Genomic DNA, 21,768 nt, shown 5'->3' on the forward strand with positions numbered 1-21,768 from the left:
ATTTCCAAGCATTTATACGCTGCACTGCTGCTGTAAAATATAGATGTGCATATTTCTCCATCCTTTGGCATCTATTATTCAGTCTGTAGCATCCATATGTTAGTACGTAGCAACAGTCGTCAATTACACTGGGGGTGAATGTTTTGTGTAATTGGTTTCAAGTACAGTGTGTCTTCACAGAAAATCCTTTTGTGAGAGAGATATCTTTAGAGTGAGAGAACAGCAAAGAAGATAAAGAAAAAAACATAAAGGGAAATGATTTAAGAAATAAGTTACACTCTTTTTTTCATGTGTTGCCGTAGTCTCTTGGGCCTATGGTTGTTCATGATCATGGAGTGTGTTGTGTTGTTAGAGCTGGCTGCTTACTAAGATGTGCTGGATCGATAAAGGCAAGATAAAACAGCCAGTGATATTTTTGTGTGTGTATGTGTGTTTGTGTGTGCTTTTCCTCACTTTCACCCGTTAGCCCCTTAGCACCATTACAAACTGCAGTGTTGGCTGAGGTTGTAACTTACCTCAATGTCATCTCTCAACAGGTTGTGTCCACTGCAAATTAATATCCTGCTGACAATTAAAGAGCAGGGGACAGTTTTTTGCACTGTTTACACAAGTTGCCCATAATGGCTTTGCAATGTGAAAGTCTGCGTAAAAAATGTCGACTGCAATTTTACTTGGCCACATCTCAAGGTGGCCTGATGTTGAGGGAGATTGTGTATGTTTTTCAAGCTTTTTGAAGCATCAGATCTGCTTTCACCTTTAATTGGCCACCCTTCCCTCTAACTAGCCTTGGAAGTTGAACCATTCCAGAAAACTGCACTAAATTGACCTGTTTTTACCTGACAGCAGTTGATTGTAACCTGGCAGGTGCTTGTAACCGCCAACCTCAAACGATTTGATGTGAATTTATGTTTTTGTCCCCCTGTTTCAATCCTTTTACTCATTCTCTCTCTGTCTCTTTCTTTTTCAGTTCACTGCATGAAGAGACCGGAGCGTCGCACTCACTCTATGGTCATGGAGTGTGCAAGTGGCCAGGATGTGAAAGTGTTTGTGAAGACTTCGGGCAGTTTTTGAAGTAAGTGACCAGTATGATAAAGTGTATGTCCATTCATTGGGTCTCATTCATGAAACATGCAGACCCAAACAGAAGACATTTTGGTGTAAATCATTCAAATTTAATGCTACAATTTACATAAGAATGGTTTTATTCAAGTATGTAATATAAGATTGGGACAGGACCAAATGTAAAAGTTTGGGAATCTGCCATGGAAAACCCATTTGGATCACCCAGTTATCAGTATATTGTAATAAATCAATGTTCAATGAATATATCAATGCCTGTTGTGGTTATGGCCCTGTTTTTACGAAAAATTAATTCTGCTTGTGTTTCATGTTTTTCGATTTTGTTTTTTAAAAGTATTTTAACACGTCATCAATGTCCCAGCCCTTTGTGTTTATCTCTATATTAACATTTTGAAATTAGAAGTTTAATTCTGTGTGATCTTTTCCCTCCATCAATAAAATCGTCATATCGACAGATTTTGTTATCAACTTTTTTAACTAAGATTTCAGCTTTCAGCTCTCACACATAGCTGTGAACGCGTTAAAAAACAAACTGTGAATCTCGCAGACAGATTATCCCAAAGTGTCTATCAGCCTGTCAGAGGCAAGGCTCAGAAATTACCTCAGACTGAGCATGCGTCTCCATGGCTATGGGAGTAGATGATAGGCTGGCGACGAATGGCAAAAGCTAATGGCAAATTGCGTAACCGTTCGAGCCCCCTCACAATGGCACGAATTCACCGTTGTCATGGCAGGGCTAACGGAGTGAAATGAACTCTTCATGCTCCATCAACAGTTTAGTTAATTAGTTCATTTGTAATTGGCCGGCTTTGTTGCCAGGATGTGAGTGGGGGGACATCAAAGGAAGAAGGTGTTTGCGATGCTGAAGATTGCAGGTTATCACAGTGCCATTCTGAGGAAAATGCCTCGCCACCAAAGAATGGAAAACAGTTAATTTTAATATTCTAATTGGATCCATAATTAACTGTGAAATAATAATCTGGCACGCGTTAGGTGGGTGTAAATGTCCACGTCAATAATAAATAATAAATGCCATTTGAGTTTTGTTTTTGTTTTGCTGAAGTGGGGGGGGGGAGGGGTTGTTATCGGACATCACAAAAGCTTTAGACATTATTTATAGAGTCCACCCCAAACAAGTCAATGGTATACGGCTTAACATTTGATATTAATAGAGGACTTAGTTTTAATTTAAGTGTCTTTCTGACCCTTTTTCTAAATTTTATCTGAATCTCTTGCTTTTTCACATTTGTGGGAAAATCTACAGAAGTCTGTGAAATGGATTTAAACATTTGGATTTATTGCTAGCTTTATTGGTAAACGAGAAGAATCATTTCCAGTTTTAAAAAATAAATCAACCAGAAGTGAATGGTTTTCATGATGTTCAGTTCCAGTAACAATGCGAACGGAATATTACTGCATAATAGTACTGAAATACTCAGAGAACATTTCCTACACCACTATTCAGTGGCAACACTCAAAGTGTTAGGCCACATCCCCACTAATCCGTTTTCATGTTCCCACCGTTATCATTTCCCAAAGTATGCGGTAATGGAGACACTCCATTTTCAGTGGAGGAAAAAGAGGCGTAAACGTAGCAAAATCAGTGCTTTTACGGCTAAAAAAACACATTAGTGTGGACGTGGCCTCAAAGTCCTAAAAGTACAAAAAAATTTGTTAATGAAATCGTTAAGTGGAATTGGAATTGGAACCAGAATTGTTACATTCATTACTCCCAGTGCTACTGTTTACCTCAGGCAAAGTACAGAGTAACTGTAATTCTGTCTTTTATGTTATTGACGCTCCTTGTATGTCATTTTTTACCTACATGGTGTCACACCATACATCAGAGATCATGTGATCATTTTCCTGCCAAACTCACTGGTAATCAGTGGTTAAAGAGAACAGCATGATCTGCTTTGCATCTGACAGCCTGTGTGAAAGGACACATTTATAGCAATCATCCTACAATGTGTTTCTCCGTTGCTGCTGCTAAAATAGGGACTAGACACCCTCGCAGAGTCAGAGACGCCCGTACTGTAACCCGTACATGAAAACACTCCAACAAAATACAGCGTGATCTGAGGTAGCGAGATGGCGGGTGGCGCCGTGCCTTGGAGGAGCGATTGTCGTGTCAAGAAGATGCTTTTAATGTCTTCCGGAGATGCCAGTCACTGCTGTGTATCATCCAGGTACACACGCTTAAAATGGTTTACATAAAATAGGTGTCAGATTCAAATGGCACCTTTGATGGGAAAGCGGAAGAGGGGCGGAGGGATTCACCCAGCTCGCGTGGCTCTTGTAGCTCACGGAGAAGAAACCAGGCTCAGTTTTGTAATCTTTGTTGTGTTGCTGAGAAAGTTGTCAAGATCAGCATTTAAGCGCAGCTCCGCGCTCTTTCATGCGGCTCTCAACTGGAGAGTGTAGCCAAGAGGTGCCTGGTACGTTATATTAGCTCTGAAGTTCAAATGGAATATTGCTCTACTGTGCATGTGCGTGTGAATGAGTGTGTGTGTGTGTGTGTGTGTGTGTGTGCGCAATTAGGTTTATGTGACTGCAAGATGTTGCTGCACGCATTTCACCTCAAGACATGTACTGTATATGCTACAGAGAATGCATTGTTCAGAGAGCTTCTTGTAGGTCAGATTTTGGGCAGCTTATTTGGAGGTTATGTAGAACTAAAATGTATGGCTAATGCATTCATAGCCATGCAGGCGAGTTTGTTATTGTTTAAGCTACAGATTGCTGCCCTAGATCTCATATTGATTTCCTCTCACATTAAGGAATGGAGAGAGAAAAATAGCGATATACCCAGTGGCCTGTAAAAAAGATTGACATGCTGTCATCGCAGTCGTTCCCATATGAACTCAATACGGGTTTATGTATTACAGTAAACAAACTCTTTCCAGACCTAATGGGGCTTTTGCAGGGAAATAAATCTTCTATCTTCCACCTGCCTAACATTTAACACCACTGGTGTTGTCCTTATTATAAACAGTACTGAGAAGCAACCTGCCAAGCTTCCACCACTAACCGGAGTGGTCTTAAATTGAGCACATGTCTGGTTGAAGGTCCTTTTGAAATTGCTAGAAATGGTTCAGTCATTTGAGAATTAGCTATTATTACTATTCAGGGGCAATATTTGCAATATTTTAATTCACACTCCTTTCATTTATAAATGAACTGCTTCATAGTATCTCAGCATTCAACAACACCTGCCTCTCAGACAGCAAATTCAGATATCTAAAGACTACAAGTCACTATGGTGGCTATAAAGCCACTTAACCTAAAACTACATAGGCCTAAAATAGACTACTGTGAAATATATCAATTATTATATGACATATATCAGGAGGAATTCACCATGTGGACATTTTTGTCACTTTCGGTGGCGTTTTTGACCCAAACCCTGATTCATTTCTGACCCTGGACCTCTGAACCTTGCAGTTTGTTTGGTCCATTTTGAATTCTCAAAACTGAAGAGGCAAATGTGAGATTTAACCATCTAGCTTTATCTAGTGTGGCTTTTGAATGCATATTAGTACCAGAGGTTATCAGCCCCTGTCAGTCTGTAATGTACCTGTTCGTCTGTTTCTTAGACTTCAGTTCCATCAGAGCCCTTATTCCCCATCTCAAAACAAAAATCAATATGCCTATAAAGCGACCCATAAATTACAGGCGGCTCCAGAGATATTTACTCAGAGCTAAGCGTGAGCAGGTGGCCCCTTCTCCTCTCACCTCTATGTTTGAACTAAACCCACCGCCACCAACTCGTTAAGAGATATTTGTGACTGAACCTAACCCCCCTCCAACCCCCTGCTTTTATCAGTGCATAGTCAAACACCTACAGCCTAAATATTTCATAGCAGCATGGTAATCTGCATGTAATTTCTCGCAAACTACACTCTGTTAGTATTAGAGAAAGATTTCATCCAGATTCCGAGATGAACACTTGTGAAACACCTAATATAAGTGAGAAAAAAAAATGGATTTGGTTAGTATTAAATAGAGTACAGTACTCACCAGTTAGCCAATAACTTCATTAATAACTGGAACATACTGTAATACATGGTTTCAAAGACAACATCTGCCGCGACTCGACAGACTTGCGGCAGCTTTATTAGAAATACAGTAGACATTTTATCATTGCATGTTTATCTAGGATGGCTAAAGTTTTTATTGTCCAACAATACTCAACACATGTGTGAAATTTTCTTTACAGTAAGCTACCAAATTTGAAGTATGAGGAACAATATCATATGTCTTGAGGTTTTTGAGACAGTTTCACCAAAGAATGGCTCATCTTAAATATATTGCTGTGAATGCTGCATTTTTGCACTTTTTGACGCACATATTCAAGAAAGAAAAAAATGCTTTATAATTTCGTTTTCATAGGGGACAAAATATTATTTTAATAAAAATAATGCATAATATGGTTTCAGGGCTTATTTCACCTACCATTGGCAGGTGTAGCAAGTTACTTTTGGGCCCTGATTACATTTTACTCACTTTGCTATGAAACAAGGAAATAAGATTAAAATCTAGATGGTTGCTAATGAGAAAGGGTGTGCGCGAGATAAGATGTGTTATTTAGCAAGCTACCTGTCGGGATGGCGGAACTAGGCAGTCGGCGCTTTTGAAGCAGCTGTAATTTATGACAACCACCATACATCAAGCGTGTAAGATAGCATTATGAGCATTGAAATGAAAAGGGTATTTGCAGCATTAGTTCCCTACGAGAGACCTGATTACATGATTAATGAAATGCCCCTTTGCATGCGCATTCTGAAACAGCAATTAGGCACGGGGCCGAAGGAAGGCACCAGCTCAAGTCATCCTCGCTGGCTTTTTTCTATGCTATCTCGCTCTTGATTTATAATGGAGAATATCTGAGCATTAGACCTGAAACGGTTACAATAGCAGAAACGGGCGTGATGGAATGAAATAATTTTAAATGGGAATGGGCGTAATTGAAAGGTAGCACAGGCTATTGTGTTCGCAAATGTCCTCTGCTTTGATTGCCGTGTTTGATGAGGATTATGAATACGTTGTTATTTTGCATATTGCACATAAACAATAGTGGTACAATAATACTCGGGCTGTGAATAGAGAATGAATAAGAGAAAATGCTTAGTAGTGTTAAAACTGTAGCTCTCTCTGGGTGTGTATTTGCGTGCGGGTGTGCGTGTGTGCACAATTTAAGCTCACACTAATGCATCGGAGGTTGTACTGTAAATGATCATTGAAGGGTCTGCAAGCTAACCTATAATTACAGGAAAGAAAGTGGCAGCTTTGGCATTTCACAAGCATGTCTCCTCAAAGAGCGCTTTGTGGGTTTGTCACCAATGATAATTTAGATAGAGGCTCATTACCGAACATCACAACACTTTTAAAAACCTTTTCGCCTCTGTGCATTCGCCGAGAATAAAGGTCTGTTTTAATGGCGGGCTTCTTTTGTGTCCTCCAGACAAAATCCAATCAAGGAAAACCACCATTGACTGCACCAGCAGTCTGAAGTGATTTTTTTTCTTCTAATATTCTAATGAAAGGATGAGTAGATACGTTTAATATGTCGGTGGAATGCACTCTTCGTAGGAGGCACATTTTAAACGCTACTCAAGTTAAATTGCGTTTATTGTATTTATTGCTTGATAAATGCAGAAGACAAAACCTCTGCGCGAGGCCTTTTGTACGCCAACATCTCTCATAAGCCATTCTGTTCTAAACGCTGCCTCGTACAAGATGACAGTCGCTCTATTATGATGTTAAACACCGGCTTTCAGCGAGCGGAGAACACACGTGTTAGACAGACTGTTGTTTGTTAAAAATCTAATGGGCTGGATGTGCTGTAATCCAAAAATCATATTCATCATCGTCTTTGGTAGCTGATCAACATAAATTTTTGTTACACCCTTTATTATCAAGTCAGCATATGTGTGTGTGTGTGACATAAATGCTGGAATTTTTATTAAAAAGGAAGTAGGCACTACGGTTGGTTTTATTGGCTGATGTGTTTCTTTTGTTTGCATACAGGCACCTTAACAATGAACACGCTTTGGACGACAGAAGTACCGCTCAGTGTCGGGTACAGATGCAGGTGGTACAACAACTAGAGATACAGGTATAGTTGACTTGCATATATAAACATATACATACAATGACTTGCATTTTAAAGGAGTATTCTGGGTTCAATATAAGTTAAGCTCACTCGACAGCATTTGTGGCATAATGTTGATTCCCACAAAAATTGACTATGACTTTCCCCTCCTTTTCTTTTAAAAAAGCAAAATTCTGTGTTACAGCGAGGCACTTACAATGGAAGTGAAGGGGGCCAATTTTTTTACGTTAAAATACTGTTTTTAAAAGTTTAGCCACAAGACATAAACAATATGAGTGTAAACATGATTTTAGTGTGATAAAATCACTTATTAACCTTTTCAGTGTAAAGTTATAGCCAATTTTACAACTTTGTTGCCATGACGATGTAATGTGAACAAACCCTAAAACCCTAAAATGACTATAAAAATGATGATTTAAACAAATTCACAGCTCAAATATTGCATGTTTTTGTTAACAGAAGAATTAATGTAAGTGCTTTTATACAATTATAAGCTTAACATTTCTGCCTTTAAACCCTCCAAAAATTGGCTGCATTCACTTTCATTGTCTCATTGACTTCCATTGTAAGTGCCTCACTGTAACCTCAATGTTTTCTTTTTTTAAAGAAAAGGAGGAACTAGTCAATATGCATTTGTGGTAATCAACATTATGCCACAAATTCTGTCGATTGTGCTCAACTTGTATAGAGCCTGGAATATTCCTTTAAGACCCTTTACAAAAAATCTAGAGTTTTATATTCAAATGAACTTGTGATTCGCCACAAATGTTTGCCAGAAGTTTGCAGCTCTGCACTGGTAGTGGTGAACCTGCCGCAAACCTTTGGCAACAATGGATAATTTGCCGCAAGTTTGATAGTGATGAATTTGCGGCATGTTTGCGGCAAATTTGCCATGAACTCTCGATTTTTGTAAGGGACAACATGAAATGGCTTTTGCAACACATTTAAAGGTGGTGTAATTTTATTGATGTTAAAAAACTTCCTCCTATCCCTGCTTAACATGCAGAATCAACTAAAACTAAGCCATTTATATATTGATTTCTCAGAAAATTTCACAACATTGCTAAGTTTGTTTGAGCAACCCAGCCAACACAACACAGCAATGTTTGCTCAGCCAGTGGCATGAGTTTGGGGGCTTGGCTTTTTGTTTTCTCAACCAATGGCTGCTGGAGGGTGTATTGGAAAAACCTGTTTAAATAACAGTTACTGTTTTTGTGATTCTGTTTAGTGAAATTTGTGGTGCAGGAATTACACACTTCACCTTTATCTTCCATAATGTGATGTATATCCATAATGGGACAAATTAAAAATAATATTAGACAGGAAATAATGTAGGACAGGACTTAATTTTATGTGTCAGGATTTGATTGGATCATGACATGTTGGTGTTTTATAGATACATATTAGGCTAAGTAAGAAAATAAGTAAGGTCAATTTCATATTGTCATAAAACACATACTCACAATTTGTCACAGTTTGCTCACTTTTGAACTGCTTTCTTGCAACAACACATCTAATGCATTTCATTAATTTGCTTATTTCCATCAAAAATTCACAGCACATAAAATGCACAAGGGACACCTGCATACGTAATCCATCCCAACAAAGGTGGAATCCATCACAGGCATTTATAGTTGAATCATAGTTTGGGCTTATTTTCTATGCCGTCCAATTAATATGGACGCATCTGAGCTAGTCCCTGCTAGGGTTCCGCGGTATACCGGTACTAACGTAATATCACGATACAAAATATTTTAAAGCAGTACGATATCATCTTGTTATTAATTTGAGTACCATATTAAAGTATGCTGCCATTAACAAAATGTAATGTAATGTGAGTTTTTGAGATGAAATCAAAGACCATTTGAAAATAATAATAAAAAAGCCTCTATATGGCCAAGTGTGATCATTAAACAGCAGAAGGATATCATTTAATGAAATAATATACAGTCATATGTGTTGCGCGCCACAGTATGAATAAGAGGCGCCTCTCTGTCATCTCCTTCACACACACACAAATGAACTCTTTCTCCATTGCAGCTCCTCGCAAGTCATGGGAAGCTCGATATAGCAAACCCTTCACAAACAGGAAGAACTTCAAAGATCTTTCTAAATAAAAGTCCAGCTGAAATGAGAGCACTATGCAACCGGATGCGTGAATTGGAAGACATTACGACAGAAAAAATATTACTGCTGTATAAAAGTGTAACATACAAAGCAGTCGCAATAATACTCATAGTAACAATAATATAATATTAAATGGTTATATCATTAGTATTATTATCTGTATGCAATATCACATGAGCAAGTGTACTGAATATCAGCATGTTGTGATTCAGCCATGGCAGCCTTTTGACTGAGGTAATCAGATTGTTTTCATTTAATGTTTCCATTAACACTATAAAGCTCTGTTGTGCATCTATTTATTTTAATTTATTTTGTTTACCAAAAATAATATAAATATTGTTGAAAAGTATTTTCATTTGATTAAAGCTGTACAGTATGTATTTGATTAAACACAGTTTGATCATAACATTTAATTAAAACATTTAACATGGAATCCAGAAAAATTTGAATCTATAAGACTTTATGCAGTTCTTTTAGACAAATAATTTTCTGTGTAATTTCATCAAAAATCTGAGGTTTTTTTATTTGTTGCCTAAGTTTCGAGTTAGTATCGATACCAAGGTACCAGGGCTGGTATTGTACCGAAGCCAAAATTTTGGTATCGGAGCAACCCTAGTCCGTGTTAATTAAAGACACTTTGCACCTGGAGGAAGCTCTAAAGAGGGCCACTATTTTCACGAGCTGGAGCGTGACCTTATTAAGGTGTCACACTGACAAGATAATGAGAGCGGTGATTGAGAGATGCTATTATGCAGCGCTGCGGTCATCTCTCCTGCCAGTAAACGCTTGGTCCTGTCGTGAATTTGGGGCCGGGCTATCTGTTTGGCCCTTTGGAACATAGGGGGAGTGTTCAGGAAAACTGTTTGACATTCACTTTGGTGATGCTAGCAGTGCTTTTCACTGCATTAGTTTTTATGTTGATTACACAGTTCGAAAACAGTCCATGTTGTTTGCACAAATAACCGTGGCCCCTAAGCCCCCGTGATGCCCATCTGAATGTAAGCCATGCGTTCATCGAAACCTTTAAAGGTTTTTACGCAGTGCGAAACCCTCCCTATTTATTTGTTGGGCTCTTGAAACAGAATGAATGAATAATTCTTATTTATATGTAAAAATAACAAAAAGACATCACTAGTTCTTCCTTGACTTGTTCCCTTGTTTGCTGATACCTCAAAGCCCGACCCTCAGTTCTTACACTGTGACCAATTACAGCAGTGCTGCTGTTTTCTGTACTCTTAGTGGGGGTTTTTTTTGTGCTTTTTCCCCTCATCCCTGCTCCGTCAGTGGTAATGAGACCCGGTTTAGAGCTTGCACGCCGGCTCACTGCCAGAGTTCAAGGCGGTGCACTGCGCGGGCCGGTCCCTGCCACTCTCCTTGAGTTAGATTGATGATAGTGGATCGCCGGGGCACTAACTGGACCTCGGAGGACCCGCGAGGAGGCAGGGAGGCAGGACTGGCTGGCATTCTGTTTGCGGGACCCCTTCACCTCTCGGCAGCTGCTGGATTCAGTCCAGCCCTAACAGTGTCCACAGGACTTTGAGATGATGACAAGGACCCTCTAATTTATAGCCTGAACAGCTTATTACTGTCAGAGCTTTACTGACCTAAATTCTGCTATTGACAAAAAGATGAAGTGCTATTTGTTTTCTATGACCTCTGAGCACAACCTTTAGCTCTCCATCACCACGCCACAAGGAATGGTTCTCTTATCTTGGCTTTAATCTCCCTCTCTCTCTCTCTCTCTCTCTCTCTTTCTATCTCTTTTCCTCTCTTCTACTTAAGTCAGTGGTTCTCAACTGGTTTTGCTTTAGGACTCAGATTTTACATTGGACATCATGTGGTGACCCAACACCTGACAAATGTTTTTTATTTTTCTTAGCATATTGGCAAATAGTTTTTTCTTGGTTTAAGCATAGACCCCACTATGACTGAATATCTTATGTTATTCAACTTCTCAAATATTTTTTTTTTCTTCTTGTTGTTTTAAGAACGTTTAAACATATTCACCAGAAAAAAAAAAAAAAAAAAAAAGACTATTTTTCAGTAGTTTTTTTGCAGTAAAATTGTTAAGGCCAAATATTGTATTAGCCATATTACTAAGTAACAGGTGAATTTACGCCACAATAATGTAGAGGTTGATTGGACGCGTGACCTTTGACATCAACCACAAACAATATGGGAAGCATTTTTATTTTTTTTATTTTTTTTGCCTCTCTTACTTTAAATTGCTTTTTGTCTGGTCCTTGCGATACTTTCAGAACAGACCTGCAACGCTTTTTTGGGCACGACCCACCAGTTTAGAACCACTGGTTTATTGGGATAGTTTATCCAAAAATATAAATTCTGTAATCATTTACTCACCCTCATGTTGTTCCAAACCATATTACTTTCTTTCTTTCGTGGAACACAAAAGGTTTTAACTTTTTCTATGCAATGAAAGTTGATGGGCACCAGGATGACCATTTATTGTATGGAAAAGAGTAAGTCTCTTTCTTTGAGGCAGGCTTAAGGAAGCCAGTCCAGGCCATATCCAAGATTTATTACAAGCAGACAAGCTCGATAACAAGATGTATTACTGTGGTATTCTGGGGAAAATCACTCATTTCTAAAACTGGTCTGTTTTCTTTTTTTCTCTTCCTTCTCTCTTTCCGTTAACAGCTTTCTAAGGAACGTGAGCGTCTTCAGGCAATGATGGCACACTTGCACATGAGACCCTCAGAGCCAAAACCATCACCAAAACCGGTGAGTGCATATTGCTACATGTACAGTAAACAGAGCTCTCATAACCCAGCAGTTAACAGCAGAGAAAAAGAAAGGAAGAAATAGAACTAGAGGATAAGAGGAGAATGGGATTTGTAATGCCTAGTTTCATGGGACTCTATTATGGCGGATAATGTATTAAATCACAGCGCCCGATCTGAGACAAAAACATAGAGTCATTATTCTCTGATGGCTTTAGCACCGCAAAGAACCTGTTGGCCAGTGAAAGCTGTTTAGCACCGTGACCAGAGGCGCACTTAAGGTAGGGAGAAGATGTTTCGTTCAGAAAACAAACAGTTTGAAATGATGGAACCTGAAAGATGATGATCTGTGAAGAAATAACCCATAATCTGTAAACAGTCAAGATATAGCCAAAAAATGGAGCAAAATTTGAAAAAGGTCCAAATATCAGGTTCACTGTACAAAAAACATAGCAAATTGTAATTTGAAGATGTTTTTAAAGGGATTGTTTACTCCGAAATGAAAATGTTGTCATTATTTACTCACCCTCATGTTGCTCCAAACTTATAAGACTTTCTTTTTTTTTTTTCAGTGGAACACAGAGATATTTAGCAGAATATCCAAGTTGTCCTCTTCATTATATTGAAAGTTGATGGGGACTATGGGCTGTCAAGCTTTTAGGAAGGACAAAAAAATCTGTAGAAAAGCATCAGAAAAATAGTCTATATCTTGTGCACTGAATTCCAAGTGTTCTGAAGCCATAAGATAGTTTTGTGTGAGGAACAGACTGAAATGGTTGTTGTTATTCGCTAAAAATCACTTTCATAGTAACATACGAGCATCATAGACATTTTGCTTTAAAGGAATAGTTCACCCAAAAATGAAAATTCTCTTATCATTTACTCACCTTCATGCCATCCCAGATGTTTATGACTTTATTTCTTCTGCAGAACACAAATTAAGATTTTTAGAAGAATATCTCAGCTCTCTAGGTCCATACAATGCAAGTGAATGGTGGCCAGAAATTTGAAGGTCCAAAAATGATATAAAGGAAGCTTAAAAGTAATCCATATGACTCCAGTGGTTAAATCCATGTCTTCTGAAGAAATATGATAGGTGTGGGTGGGAAACAGATCAAAATTTAAGTCCTTTTTTTACTATCAATCTCCACCTTTGACCAGCTCTAACCAGTAGGTGGCTGAATGTGAAAGTCATTTCTCCACCAGAATGTGAAAGTTAAATTGTAGATTTACAGTTAAAAAAAGGACTTAAATATTGATCTGTTTCTCACTCACACCTATCAGATCACTTCAGAAGATATGGATTTAACCACTGGAGGCTTATGGATAACTTGTATACTGCCTTTTTAGACCTTCTGAGATCTGGTCACCTTTCACTTGCATTGTGAAGACCAACAGAGCTGAAATATTATTTTTTTATGTTTTGCAGAAGAAGGAAAGTCATACACATCTGGAATGGCATGAGGGTGAGTAAATTATGAGATAATTTTCATTTTTGGTGAACTATTCCTTTAACCATTACCAAAATACACCTAGGATTGTTTTGGAAATCAAATTATCTATAAAAGCGAGTAGACTGAAATAAATATTATTTATCAAAATTATTTATTGGGGATTCAATATTTTGCTAGGGAAAACATTGTTAGCGTGTTACCGCTGCTTAGAAAGTAGCTAATTTCAGTGGCATAATTTTCCTCATCACCACCATATAAACCAGATAATCACAAGACAGAATAATTATCCTGTAAATCCATCAGGAATCGACTGCTCACCTCTGTCGATTTATTATTCATATTTCTTTTTTTCCTGTCTCCATCTTCAAAACCCCAGCAGCTCGGTGAAATCAACGTTCAGCCCATAATCCACAAGCGCATATGAATGAATAATATTAATGAAGTATTACATTACATAAACCGCACATGAAAGGACTGCTAATTGCATTTGATGATGAGCAATTAATGACGAGTTCTTAAATAATCAGCGAGGGTCTCCTTTTTTTTTTATCTGGGTTCCTTCCTTTTTGTCTTACCATAAATGTCTGTCTCGTATGCGGGCATTTGTAAGTGCTTTAACGTTATCAGTTTTAGCAGGTACAAAAGAGAACATGTATCCCTCACAAATGCATTGCACAAAAGATGAGAGGTAATAGATAATATGGCAGTACTTTCACGCCCTCATATGCACAGGACAGAGAAAACCATCCCACACATTTGATAAATATTTATAGTGCGAATTTATTAGCACGGAAAAATGAGTACCGCCAAACCCTCAGCAGCTATCAGTAGCCCAACACAAGTTGCCTGTACACTGTTATAAGATCCCATTTAAACTCTGAATGGCACTTCATTAAATGTTACCTTTTGGCCATGCCATGGATGGCTGAAATCAAAGTTACCAAGGCTGCTAGTCCTGAATAATGAGGAGGTCTTTTTTTTTTTTAAGCCCTTCTCTTCCTCTTAGCCAACCTTGAATATGTATTCAGTTGAGCAGCTGTAGTAAAAGGCTGATCCCTGTGTCTCGTTCACTCCTGCACCGTTTAGCTTTAATAAATTCCATTTCGCAAACACTGGATTGTATGCCTACAAACATGTTACGTTTGTTGCCATAATAGGGGTGGGGGAAAAAATCGTTTCAGCGATGTATCGCGATTCATACTCAAACGATTCTGAATCGATTCTCAAAAGAATCAGAATAGATTCTGAGTTCAGTTTAAATCGCGGCAGAGCAGTGGCGCGCCAAAGACGTGATTTAAGTGCATACACTAAAGTCAAGTGCACAAACACGACTGTTTGCAGACCAGCTGTATCAAACACATGACCATTTGTGCCTGAATGAAACTACGATCGCAAAATTCTTTCACAAACCCACGCAAATAGCAACGGGAGAGTTTATTCGTGATGACAAGCCAACAAACAACATGAAAGACGAGCTCGCACCCATTATTGCACTGATTTGCACACAACGGGGGAAAACACAGAAGAAAATAATGATGAGGCAACGGTTCGGGAGATGTTGGTGATGTTTTCATTTAATGCTTTGTTCCCCCCGATGCCTTTCTCTACTATTGCGCGCTCTCCATTTCATTAGCTTTTGCTTTATTGCCGGTCACTCACTTGTCAGGACATTGCGCACACCTGATAATAAAGGTTTGAAATCCATCGTAGCTTTTGCGACAGGGTTGTGCAATCTTCTACTCGCAGAGCAAACAGATGGAACAGTGCATACGAGGCGCTTGATAAATTTCTGAAGCAACAACTGTGCAATTTAAACCACTTTACTATCACCTGTGCAGGTGAGGAGAAGATGACAGCTGCACTCTCATAGAAACAGATATATCTCTCATCCTGGAACAGCAACTTCCAGTTGAGGTTAAAAATTAAAATGTATAGCATGGTATAGATTAATTTTAAATAATAATTAAATACTAGTAAATTATTTACATTGTTTAAAAAATAATATAATCAGTTGAAGTAATAGTATTCAGTGGGTTTTGATGGAGAACCAATATTTGTTTCTTGTGCTTTTAAGAGATTTTTTATAAGGTTCTAAAGAAAGAAACTGAAAATCTGAGATAATCTTTTAAACTATAGAACTATTTATTTAATCTTGTGGATGTTCCATGTTTTTTTCACAGCTCATACTGAATGTAAAAGGCCAGTTTATGTAATGTGACTCGTTCTGATTTTTTAAAACAGCTGTTAAATACATTTTGAAGAAACTGAAAAAAGAAAGAAATTGAATGATAAGATGCATCGTGATGCATCGAGAATCGTTTTATAATCAAATTGTTACCCTTTGAATCGTAATCGAATCGAATCGTGAGGCCAGTGAAGATTCACACCTCTATGCCATAACCAGGTGAGAAGAGGAAAGGAAAATCTTGTTTTAATGTTTTAAATATACATGATATCTCCCTTGATAGGATTTATTATGGAGTGCTTTTTTTTTTTTTTTTTTTTTTTTTTTTTGCAGTATTTAAGAGTGGATCAAAAGCTTTTGTTGGTCTCTGTGTAGAGCGAGTAGTGTGTAATTACTGGTTGATGTGGTCATTCGGCCGCAATGAGAAAGACGTCATGAAAGAGACTCTTCAAATCTGGTGCCGTGACCCGACCCTGAATGAATTATACGGAGATGCATTATACACATCAAACAGTGCATTTTTGCAAGCAGGGAGAAAGATGGAAATACAAATGGCAATAAATATAATAGCTTTTCAACATTTCTGTTGTTAGGAAAACCCTTGCAATGACTGATATTCTGATTGTTTTTTAACTATAACAAGCCATAAAAAGCACAAGCAAAACATGAAATGCCATTTTCTACCCATTTTACTTGACATATCATGTTTTTGAGTGGAACCGGATATTCAAGAAGATTTTTTTTTTCTCATGTACCCCATTTCTAAGACTTCCCTTGATACAGAACACGTATTTGTCATTAATTTCCTTTCAAGGTCTTAGTTCCAGTCGTTTACCCGGGAAAGAACATTCCCCTAGAGGAGTCATTGATTTCCTCTGAAGCCGTTGAGTGGTATAGCGCGTGCCACTCTCTGTGTTGGCATTATCTCATTATCGTTAAGTGGAGCTGTAATTGTCTATAGAGTAGCACGCAGTCACCAGAGAATAGTCAACTTGACAGTTCATTGTATTTTGCATCAACACATGCCACAAACGATTGTTGTTGCCCAACCGGCCAGTCGTTTTCAATTCCAACAGCTCTGGAATTCCGCTTGCCAATTTGCAATTAAGACAATTTGGCTTGAATATGTAATGATGTCATTACTATTCGTTGCAATTAACGAGACTGAAAGGTCAGCATGGAATTTTCCAGTCGGATTAAGTCTTCTCACACAAGATTTGGGATGGGACACAAAAAATTGGAGCAATGGAAGATACAGTAAGTGGTATATCTCATGTAGGGATGTCCAAAGCTATATATTTTCAAACTCAACTAGTTGGTGGGTTGCCTGAATGGATAGTCCATCAGTCTTAAGGAAGCCCTGTGTAATTAGGGCTGTTTTCGGGTCCAACTGATACCAATCTGGGGCGATTACATATGATGCATTCTAAACAATCTATACAATCGATACTTCCGATACTGATGTTGTTTTGAGAGGATCAGTCCTCAAAAGGTTTTTACTAAACTAGTGATTCATTTACTCTGAAAATTGTGTTTAACAAGATCCAAAGTGACAATTAACATGCAAATAGTTGCAATCGGATCTATTTCTCCTTCCGCTCATCTAAATGTGCAAAAATGCTAAACGACACAAGGAGCCACAGACAGCACTCAATCAGCACTTGTTTGTTATAAATTTATTAAAATTAGAATTCATTTTCATTTAAAAGATTAAAGGATTGAAAATGTTCTGTTTATGTTAATAAATTATTGATATATGAAACTAAAATATGTCTGATAATTTGCAATTTAGGCCTATAAATTAAAGAAAGAAATAATGGCCTTTAAATATAATGTTCATTGGCTAAAATTACCAATTTTTATCCAGTGAAATCACCAAAAAACAAACAAACATCAATTTATAGGAGGTTTCGGTATTGTATCGATGTTGCAAAATTGGCTTTGATAGTACTTGATTTCAGATTGAAAATAAAATAAGTGGTATTGCCCATCCCTACTTGTTTTAAAACAAAGTTGGACTATTTTTTTACTTGATGTCTTCAGCTTAAACCCTTGTGGTAGGATACAAAAAAAAACATTTAGAGATACTCCACAACGCTGGAATATGTCTGTCTGAATGACGTAAAGACATGAGGGTTTTACTTTGCATGCTAACAGCTAAAGTGCAGCACACTGTTGGCATGCTAATTAAAGCGCTGCCACTGAAAATATCTAAACTAAAAAGGAAAAATCTAGATAAACTAGACGATCTCGCTAATCGACCATGACCTATCCTTAATCTCATATGTGTATTGATCTAAACCTGACACTGTGTGTTTGGGACAACAACAGGAAGAGAGAGAGAGACCGATCACTAGAGATGCACCATGAAATGGCAGAAAGCCAGGTTACGCATCTCTCTCTCTCAGTGTGTGTGTGTGTTTTGTACACACATAGACTCGCACCCAGGGAGCTCTTATGGGATAGAGATGGGCTGGGATAACTCACAGGCTGATCATTAGATAATCTTTAACAGCGTGCTCTAATTAGAATTCTTATGACACAATTTCATCCTGTAATTAGTGCAGATTGGCTGCTTCCTCCTTTGCTTATTAGGGGAAACACAGCTGTAGGATTGAGCCAGCACTAGTTCTCAGTCTTTTAAAACTGTCTACCTCTCTCTCTCTCTCTCTCTCTCTCTCTCTCTCTCTCTCTCTTTCTCTCTCTCTACAGCTCAATCTCATCTCCAGTGTCACCATGTCAAAGAACCTGCCATCTATCTCACCCCCCAACTTACCTCAGACTCCCACCACGCCCACTGCCCCAGTCACACCTCTTTCTCAGATACCCCAGGTCCCCTCCGTTCTCAGTCCAGCCAACGTACCCAGCATGGGTGCTATGCGCAGACGTCACACCGACAAATACTCCATGCCCTTATCTTCAGGTACAAACACAAACAAACAGCTGCATGCTTGAATTATACATTTATATTTTCTTATATAATATAACCTTTTTTTTTGTTTGTTCTAGTGAGAAACGACATGCAAGCGAAACTGTTTTGTTTAGTTTTTTCTCTTTATGCAAAACAGACAAAAATCACACTGTGTAGTACATCAATATTCAATGAAATTTAATTACAGTCAAATAGAAAATGATACAATATTTATCACATTTTACATTTTATGCTGTGCATGTAAAAACATTTCTGTTTGATGTTTATATTTACTGGTCTTCCACAACTGTTGGAAGCAGGAGGGAGGGCATGAATTATTCAAACACATACAAAATATCAACAGAGGCCCTAATTTCATGCGCGTGTTAATGTTTAAGATTTCTCCAGAGAGAGATTAATTAAAAATGTATTTAGTTGGACATGTAAAATGCTGATTTGAGGTGTTCTCCCTCCTTTCTCTCATTTTAATTTGATAAAATCCTGAGCGAATTCCTCGCGGAGACACATTTAGCAATTATCCCAGGTGGCGACACTGTGGTTTATTCATTTATTTATCTGCTTCACTTTATTTCTTTATTTATTTTTCACAGAGATAGCCCCAAACTACGAGTTTTACAAGAACGCAGACGTCAGGCCGCCGTTTACGTATGCAACCCTCATCAGACAGGTGAGTGGAAATAAATTAGCTTTAGCCTGATTAGATTCGAATTAATTGCTGCTTGAATTAAGTCTGGGTGAGGGTGCCTTAAACACACTCCAGTCTCTAACGTGTCGTTTAATGGCATCTCATCGCAGGCCATCATGGAGTCAAGTGACATGCAGCTAACACTCAACGAAATCTACAGCTGGTTCACGCGCACATTCGCCTACTTCAGACGCAACGCCGCCACCTGGAAGGTAAAGTCCTTCTTCCTCATAATCTTATCCTGAACAGTATGCAATAACTAAAACCGATTGATCATTTTAGAGGCAGTTCTGCGTTGTTTTTAAATAGTTTTTCTTGCGCTAAACAGATGTTTTTGACCATTGAGCCTCGTCTTGCTGTTTTTCAGCGTCTCGCACAGGAGCTCTGCATTTTTAAGATCGCGTAGCAAGTTAAAAGAACTTCAACTTTTTAAAAAACATGCATTGTGTTTGATTCATTCAAGCTTTTTTTAACGCTTTTGGTCTAAACGGCTCCTTACGTATCAGTCAGGCCAGTATAAGTTGTAGTCAGGCCTTATGCCGTAATCGAAGGTCTGCCTACGTGAGACTAGATTCCACTGGCCTTAGAGTTACGGTGGCCTTGGAAGGACATTTATTTTCTTGACGTGGGCTGATTAGCATCATGCTCACTTCTTTTTAACCTGCCTCCTGAAAAGGGCGAATTCTCTCTTTATCTTTCCCTGCTCTCGCTCCCTTTCTCTGTGACATGTGAAACAATAATTCAGCTTTAGATATCGTTTTCTAATTTGGTGCAATTAATAGCCAAGTCTTGACAGAGAGGTGTGCGTTCCGACACGCTAATTACTAACCAGCCACTCAATCATCAGCACCTTTTGTTAGATGCGGCGTATTACTGCTTCCTCGTTCTCTCTACCTCTTTTCTCCCCCACCATGCATATTATTGGTTAATTAGTTTGAAATATGGCTGTTTGCCTTGTAGACACACACTACGGCCTTTCTTGTTGTTGTTGATGGGGTGCGAGTCTTTGTACACACCGTAGATCATGTGCTGAGACAAAAAAACTAAAGACAAATGGAGGAAGGTTAAGACCCGTAAAGCGCTAATGCCCCTGTCATCCAGGAAACACACTTTATTTCCCAGGACAAAAGGCCTCATTTGTATCTCTGTCCCAACAAATACATTGTCAGACAGGAATAAAAAGAGAAGATAAAAAGAGAAGGAGGGTACAATAAAAACTGCACCTCTATTTTTATAGATGAGAAGGTTGCTTGTCGATAAGGGAACTGGAGATGCACTCTATTTATTCTATGGCCCCTTTTCATAGAGTTGAATAAGGTATTTCCATTTAAAGAGAAAATCATTTTGTTCTACGCCCTGTGGGCTCACAAAATTAAATATTAGGGCACAATGTTAAAATAGAATAGTCACCATTAACTTTCATTGTATGGAAAAAAGATGCAATGAAAGTGAATGGTGACTGTTCTATTCTACTACTCTATTCTGTTGTTTTTATGATATATTTTGAGGCAAACAGCTCCGCTCGAAGGCAGCAAGGTTTTTCTGACTCTCATTAGCATGCGAAGCATTTCCAAGCACTAGATTTAGCAAAGTGAATTAATTTGGATTTGGCTTGCTAATGATGCCGGTGTATGATTACAGCTCCACAAGGGTGTGCAATAGCTCCCCGTACAAATGCATGCTGGGCTACGACTCATTTACTGCCGGAGTGCCTGTGTGGAGACACTTGGATGAGCGTTTTTTAGCATTTTATAGCCACGTGTACATATGTACCTTTGTTTTTCCATGAGCCACTCTCTAAGACTGTCCTTATCAACCAAATGTTTTAATATGGTCCTGAGTGGAACAAAGAAGCCAGTACAGGGGCTTTCGGAATATTTGGGTCCCTCCTTTTACAATAACAGAGCAGGAATTTCCATTTGGAGCCTCCCCACTCTTTTGTGAGGGCCTGGGCAGGGGCTGGCTGGTGATGGGCTTGTCATTTGATTAACAGAGAGAATTTTTAAAAAGGAATGAAAGGTGATTTAATATCTGCGCTTGGTCTCATCAGCTCAGCTTGGGGATCGAGCTCTCAGCCCCGCCAGCTTATTAGTTATAACTATATAGCATGCATAATAAAACTGCTCATTTGCTCATTAATATTAAAATTATCATATTCAGAGCCATGGGCATTAAGATCAATCAAATCCTGGGATTTTCAGGTCAGATGCGAGATCTGCTTATGAGGGGTTTTTTTATATTCCTCTCTCTTCCTTTCTTACAGCAAAACACAGCCTCCCCTCAAATAAAACATGAAAAAATGTTATATGAGCAAAGGTTATTATATGGTGTCTTTGCTACATTTTTTAATTACATTATTTTATGCCTATGTGCAAAACTTGTCATATGTTATTTCTTTATTTATAATACATGGTCCTTGATTATAAATGCATATGTGCTTATTGGTCAT

At 38.3% G+C, this 21,768-nt stretch overlaps 1 protein-coding gene across 1 annotated transcript in view; it reads left to right on the forward strand.

Moving 5' to 3' along the window:
• The window catches only part of LOC127436653 (forkhead box protein P2-like), a 150,903-nt gene that overhangs the window by 118,224 nt on the left and 10,911 nt on the right, over positions 1-21,768 (forward strand). The window contains exons 10-15 of the mRNA XM_051690932.1: positions 968-1,072; positions 7,111-7,198; positions 11,981-12,064; positions 18,415-18,625; positions 19,225-19,301; positions 19,430-19,531. Of these exons, the coding sequence (XP_051546892.1) occupies positions 968-1,072; positions 7,111-7,198; positions 11,981-12,064; positions 18,415-18,625; positions 19,225-19,301; positions 19,430-19,531 (667 nt within the window). The remainder of the gene's footprint in view (positions 1-967; positions 1,073-7,110; positions 7,199-11,980; positions 12,065-18,414; positions 18,626-19,224; positions 19,302-19,429; positions 19,532-21,768) is intronic.

The sequence above is a fragment of the Myxocyprinus asiaticus genome, chromosome 47, assembly GCF_019703515.2.
Source record: "Myxocyprinus asiaticus isolate MX2 ecotype Aquarium Trade chromosome 47, UBuf_Myxa_2, whole genome shotgun sequence".
Classification (NCBI taxonomy): domain Eukaryota; kingdom Metazoa; phylum Chordata; class Actinopteri; order Cypriniformes; family Catostomidae; genus Myxocyprinus; species Myxocyprinus asiaticus.